This window comes from Phalacrocorax aristotelis, chromosome 1, assembly GCF_949628215.1.
Source record: "Phalacrocorax aristotelis chromosome 1, bGulAri2.1, whole genome shotgun sequence".
Lineage (NCBI taxonomy): Eukaryota > Metazoa > Chordata > Aves > Suliformes > Phalacrocoracidae > Phalacrocorax > Phalacrocorax aristotelis.
Genome location: NC_134276.1, coordinates 32,590,593 through 32,597,516, shown reverse-complemented (window position 1 = coordinate 32,597,516; position 6,924 = coordinate 32,590,593). Strand labels below are relative to the sequence as shown.

At 38.2% G+C, this 6,924-nt stretch overlaps 1 protein-coding gene across 9 annotated transcripts in view; it reads right to left on the bottom strand.

The window, feature by feature from the left end:
- Positions 1-276: 276 nt before the first annotated feature.
- The window catches only part of ZC3H13 (zinc finger CCCH-type containing 13), a 48,343-nt gene continuing 41,695 nt past the window's right edge, over positions 277-6,924 (bottom strand). For all 9 annotated transcript variants that reach the window (XM_075087184.1, XM_075087222.1, XM_075087163.1 and 6 more), the window contains 3 exons: positions 5,913-6,113; positions 2,588-2,751; positions 277-1,999 (listed from right to left, as the gene is read on the bottom strand). In XM_075087184.1, the coding sequence (XP_074943285.1) occupies positions 1,829-1,999; positions 2,588-2,751; positions 5,913-6,113 (536 nt within the window). In that variant the 3' untranslated portion in view covers positions 277-1,828. The remainder of the gene's footprint in view (positions 2,000-2,587; positions 2,752-5,912; positions 6,114-6,924) is intronic.

The window sequence follows — 6,924 nt, the reverse complement described above, 5'->3', positions numbered from 1 at the left end:
CTAATACTTTCAGCCTAAAGACAGCATTATTGTAGCTATAAAATAGGTGAGAACGCATTTAAATGCTGAGCAGAATGGGTTTGTTAACTCTTGCTCAGGTTAAAGTACTAGTGTGTTTAAAAGACACACTATTTTTTTAATAGGCATATATAAAATCACCAATGACATTAAAAATAACAGTCACCAAGCCCCTTAAAAGTGTTCAACAACTGAAAAACTTAGGAAGATGAAGTTTTGCCTGGATCACATAGTTTAATAAGAACCAAACAAATGGTAGAAATTTCTCATGTCATTTATATTTGATACAAGTACATACACACTGGTGCGTGGGCACTTACAAAAATATAAATAAAACCCCCTCACATTTTCTTTTAACAACAATTCTTTAAACGTAGTATAAGAACATGTTACTGAATGCTTATGTACTAGGCGTTATAGGAAAGCATTATAGTAAGAAAGCTTTGTATTTGAACTGAATTGCTATTCATATTTAGGCCTTGAAGCCCAAAACAACTGTCGGTAATCCCATGAGATGTGAGACAGGCCTGCTGTTAAATGGCACAGTCAACATCCCACCACAGTGTGGTGGTTTCAAGCAGGGAAAAAGGATAAGAAACCAATATAAACCAACTCTCAAAAAATTTAGTGTTTTTAACTTGTTTTCAACTTGAATGAGAACAATGAAAACAAGCTGCTTTGCAGCAACCCAGCATCAAGGTTAAGCCATGGATTTCCCTCCCACTCTCTGTGAGCAGAATTCAAAGCCACAGTTCAGGTTTAAACCAAGGAAAAGTAGAGAGGTATATACAGAGACTTAGTCTGCAGTCTTGGAATTCTCAGTTTCACATGGCAGCCTCCACAAACTACCTAAACATACCTGACTGGTATAATCCAAAGATCCCACACAAGATATTAACTTCTCAAACTGAAAACAATTGAGTCCAGGCTTGACAAGTCCCTAATCACACCCCTGAAATCTGTAACACCCAGGAAAACATCACTGCTCCCTGCCTTTACTGCTAACATCTGGAATCCCCAGAAACTCATCAAGTGTTAAATACCCTCAGGTTGCTGCATGGGATTGATCTGCCCTGATAATTAACAGAATGTAAGATATATGCGCTAGTCCTCCTTTGGAAGCAGCAGGTATTTCCAGAATGCTGTTAGTCTCATAAATATAGGCATCTAAAACTGTCACAAATCACTTCCTGGAAGTTTTTTTTTTTTTTTAACTACTTTTCATCAACAAGAAGAGAAGCCTTAAGAGACTAGCCTAGATTTTTGCGTCCAGAAATTATCAAAGGAAACCTACGCTAAAGATGGAGAAAAGCTAAGAGTTTCATCCAAATCCAGATCCACACCAGAGGCTGCTGTGATAAGGAAGGGATTTGGAAAGTGGAGGTACACAGACTCCCAGGAAGCAAGTTATTTAAGAAATTCCAGACGTGCATTGAGGGACCAGGGTGGTAGTGGAAAACCCATTTATAATGAGGAAAAAGATACGCAGACAGTTTTCTTCAGTTTAATATCAGGTGGTGTTATAACCTGCTAAAACCAGACATCTACACATTATTACACTTGATGAACCATAGAACAGGTTTATGTTACAGTGTAAGATTCAATATTACAAAACTTGCAGAAAACTTCACATGGAAGTCTTTATTTTTTACCCCTTTTATTCACATCTAAACCCCGTAATTCTTATCTGTGTACAGATGGATTATTTTCTTCCATCTTCTAGAGCTGCCTGCCAACCAACCAGTTCTAAACATCAATACCAACACTGGCAGTGGGAAATCAACTAGAAAATGCCACCGTGCTCATTTGCTCAAGATACACACACTTCTTGCTGTACAGCCGGTTGTGGAATTTTACTATCCTCTGTCTTTTCCTGCCCAGGAACTTGGCACACAGTCTTTCGTTTGAATAACCGGAGGCTCAACCGTAACAAGTCACTGTCCATTGCTGCAGAATTTGTGTAAGTTTGTTTTGTTGCACCCTGTTGAAATTAAAAATTAAAAATAAAAAGAACTGATAACAGTGGCTTTTAACATGCAAGCTGAGAAATTAACCTCAAGTGCTCTCAGTAATTAGAGGTTTAATCATACATATTCACTACAAAAGACTTTGTGAATTAACGATTTTTCTATCAACATGCAAGATCAGAAAACCTACTGCAGTGGAAAAAATAGCTAAGATATTTTTTCTTGCAATTTTAACTTGGGAGAACAGAATCTTATAATTCTTATAAAAGTACATGGAATCAAGAAGGACAATTATTCAACAATTGTCTTTGAAATTGTATTTTAACCAATTATTTTTATTACGTATTCTCTAAATATAGAAAATGCATCTCCGGAATTTAAACTCCAAAAGAAGAAACAGCACCTACCTCTAGCCTCACTCTTGAATTAATCTCTCATCCTAAGTAAAAAATAAACGCGCTACAACCTCTTTCAATTAAAGTCTGTTCTCCGTTATTTAAAGGACTACGTCTACTCCTGAACAAACAGAAAAATTATCTCCCTTTGCATAGCGGAATCTGTATTTCCATATTTTGACCAAGCACTGTAAATGAACTACTTGCCTTTTCATTCTTCATTAGCTGCTTACGAATTGCAGAATCCCTTCGAAAGCATAGCGCTTTACAGCAAGGACCCAGATTACTGAGAAGACCCGCCCTCTCTTCTTTTCGTAGAAGCGCAGCCATGTTCAAGGCCCCCAGTTCATGTTCAAAAAGGTTTTCTGCATCTAGACAGAATTGATATTTGCAGAGATCAACATATACATGGTATTTTTGAACAGCAATAGACAGTAATATGTCATTCCTTAAAGTTCTGCTATTTGTATTTCTGCCTTCTAAACAATATCAAGGTTTGGAAAAAAAGGATATTGTCGTTTATAAAAAAGCCATGAATAAAACCTTCATCATTTAAAGGGAAGGGCAGGTACCCTTGTATGTAGCTTCAGCACTAGAAAGCAATATCGAGTCAGCAATCGGAGGCCTAAAAATCAAGTGACAGCTCTGGGACAGAAGAGGGGGTATCATTTATGGTCAGACATGTGTGTTGAAAGGTGTCTACTGCTAGCATCAGAAAGTGGTCTAAGTTGCACTTCTCTGCAAGACATCAGATAACTGTACCAGTGTCAACACAGGGTTTGTGTGGCTGTGCAGAAGTGAAATATGACTACATAGAATAATTCTTTTATCCGTGGTGGATGAACCTGGAGAACAAGTCAACAGATGCTAATGAACTATCCCCTCCTACCGGCTCATCTGAAGCATTTGTTAATAGTAGTTAAAGAAGCAGGACTAGTCCTTTAATACTTTTATCTGAAGAAAAAGTGTGCATCTAGAACAGGTTAACCACTTTAACGAAAGACGGGTCCTGAGGCAAGTCTTGTTCTGCAACAAGTCGATTTCTACAAAATGCAGACAAAGACAAAAAGAGTGCACATGGCTGGACTGCAGCTCGTTGATTTATAACCCTTACCAATAAATAGGAAGATGATGATATACTTGGGAAAAAAAAAAGAAAGGTATGTAGCTAAGTCCAGTCCAGCCACCTCTATATAGTAAAACATTTGGTGTTTAGCAGAGCATCTAACACCTAATGAGGGACACCTGGGGGAACCTGGGGAAAATTTAGCAGCTAAAAGTAGACTGCTACAGCAGTTTGGCAGAATGCACGCAGAAGAGAACAAAGATGCATTTTTAAACTACTGAGAGAATTTGGACAAAGCTGAGTAAGACTAGTTTTTAAACAAGGTGAAAAGAAACAAAAAAGTTACATGTAATCAAAGGCTTGTTAAAGAGAACTGCACTGAAATCATCAAGACAACCTCAACGGACAATCAACAACACAAATAAGTGATAAGATACAAAAAGGCCACTTCAGAGGTAACACTCACAGCTTGCAGACTCTGCCTACATGCCAGATGCTGAGTATATGTGGCAACTAAGCATGTCCATGTCCTTAGAGGAAACAATCGTAACAGAAGGTAAGTCAGCTACGATTTGAATTCCATCACATACTACAGATTTTTGTTTCCAAATGAATTAAAAAAAAAATCCCTGAAACAAACTATTGTTTCCTTTTTTCCTGCATTTCGGTGTATTACCAGAAACTTCTCACGTACAGTAAAAACAGAGAAGGGAAAACCGAACTCAGGAATAAATCAGGGAAACAAATTATACCACCATGAACAAGTCCAATGTGAAATCACCACATTTTCACTGTCACGCACACTGAATATCTAGCTCAAATTCATTCCCTTTTCAGGGCACCACATCTGAACCTCGGTTTAGAACGTGTGCGCTGTGGCTGTGTAGTCACTACACAAGGAACCTTCACATAGCAGATAACAGGGGAAATGCATGCACTTAAAAGCCTACTGACAGTTCCACATGTAGCGACTTCGATGTGTGAGAGACTGCACACACCAAAGCGTAACCAGTGGGGGCACTTCATTGCCCCTTCCGCTCCAGAGCAAAGTTCTGCTGAATCTGAGTACGCTTAAGACAGCCCAGAGGCCGTGCTGGAGAGCCTCCAGTTGTCACTATGGACTTTCTGTTTATTTCCAGAGAAGCATGCAAGGACTGCTGAGGTTATTTCAGGTATCATTTGAAACAGCCAGCTGGAATGGTTCTGCACTACAGTTCTTGCTGCAAGGAATCCCTGGTAAGAAGTATTGAAGTATACAGCAAAACTAAAGCTTACAGGGAGAGAGACATAGTTCACACCTTTACTATATCAGACAGTTTGCAGACCCAGGAAGACTCAATACTGTGTCAATTACATCGGTTATGCGAATTCTTAAGCATAGAGCTGAGATTTTCCTTCAAATTATACTATCTATGATGCATTAAAAATGTTTGCCTTTAACTTTAAAAAAAAAAGTAGAAGCAGTAGCAACAGCCCACAATTAATAGTTACAATTTAAATGACTCAAGCAAGCAGTGACATTCACGGAGATATGTCAGACAACTGCGTAAAGAATAATGTTACAAAGAATTAAGTAGTATTGTTTCAAATTAAGAACTAGAATTTACAGGGTTAAAAGGAAAAAAAAAATCAGAAAAGTCAGCTATTCCCTAAAACATGGCCCTCGCAGATACTATTATTTATAAGCCATAATTGTCTCACATTTAGATCCTGAAATAATTTCCACAGAGATCTTACAGAAAGCAAATGTTTCATAGCCCTAAAAAAAAAACCATCTACCATGCAAGTTGTAGCAAGCAGCTCAACTGGCTCCTGGGATACCAAAGAGAAAGATCAGTTTCTCTCTCATGCAAAACCCCTGCTTACACTACAGAATTGTAGTAAACAGCACTGATATAGTTTGTGCCCACCCCATCTACCATGCATGTCTTATGCCACACACTTTGTCCAAATGCCAGACCTGTGTATTATTTCTCACTTCTAGCAGAGACCTAATACACAAATTTCACTTAGCTCCTTCATTCTGACCCAAAAACTCCTATCTATGCAGTCTGGAGAGGATCCTCAGAAGAAAAATAAGAGGACATGCAGAGGACCTTCAGAGAAAACAGGAAATCTTATTTCTTTCTCATAACATTACTGCTAAGTCACTGAAGAAGATATTTAGGTCTCCAAAAAAAACTGCTGACACACTTTAGGCCAGGAAACCATGGATGGTCTCACAGAAAGAATATTCCACTAGGATGAAAAATTTTGTTTAGGCTATTATTCAAGACTTCCTCACCACTGCTGGAATTAACACACTAATTTCATTGACAGGCAGCTGTACTATATTCCTGTAATTTTCACATAATACTCATTATACACTTTCTATGGTCTTGAAACCTAAAACAATAAACTAATGCACATTTCATAAGGACTTTCACTAAGTACAGAAGACAGTTTAATCCCTGCAGAAACAATTACCTTTAGGTTTTTCTAACGTTCTCTGGCAAGTCTCTTTAATTTTGGTGAAGAGCTCTGGTCCTGCCAATCGCTTGGAAATGCCAACTCTCAGCATAACAGCACCTGGTGTGAATTTTAAGAGCGCAGCCCCAGGCTCCCGTGGTTCTTTTGGCTGCTTTGGCATAAGACTGGACCAATCTACATCTATAACATCCACAGGATCTGCAAAAACATTGACAGAGAATGAGTTATCACATCATCATCCCTCACCACAGTTGATTAATTTCACATGCTGTGTACATACCCATCTCCTAAAAGCAATATATATTAGATGAACATTGTTCTGCAGTTCTGCAACCCAGATCTTTGGATACTTCAGGTAAGAACGTCAGAACTGATTGGTTTTAAAAAGAAGCATACAAATATAAAGCTTCTTGGACTGAAAAACGCACCCCTAATACTCTGCTTCATTTTTATTGTAACCCCTCTGTGGAAGGCTGCTCAGACCCTGCTTAGCCGGCAGATTTGGACACATGCTTAGGCATTCATAAAAGTCACAGTACAACCAACATGCTATGAGAGATCCAAACTAAATGCTTAAGAAGTTGTATTTCAACTCTGGATGCCGGATTTTTTTTCCAAAGGAGATATACACTATTTATTGGATAACCATACAACTGTGTTTGTCTAGTATGTTTATCACAGAAAATATGAACACTGAACATAAAGCCCCCACGACCCAACCGAACTTATGACAAGCAGATTTCATGCTTCCTAACACATTTGGAAACATTTAAGCTAATAGGATGAATGAAAACTTGTTTATAAAAACAAAAAGCTTATCCTTCCAATTATACAAAGCAAGATAAATACTATTTCACAATACAGCTCCCGGTACTCTTTACTTACCTCTATACTTCTCAGGCTTACCTGGCTATTAAAGAACAAATGAGAAATATTGAAGAGCATACAAACTGCATTCCTAATTCAGAAACACTGTCAACATCACAGTAGCATTATACACAAACTGATC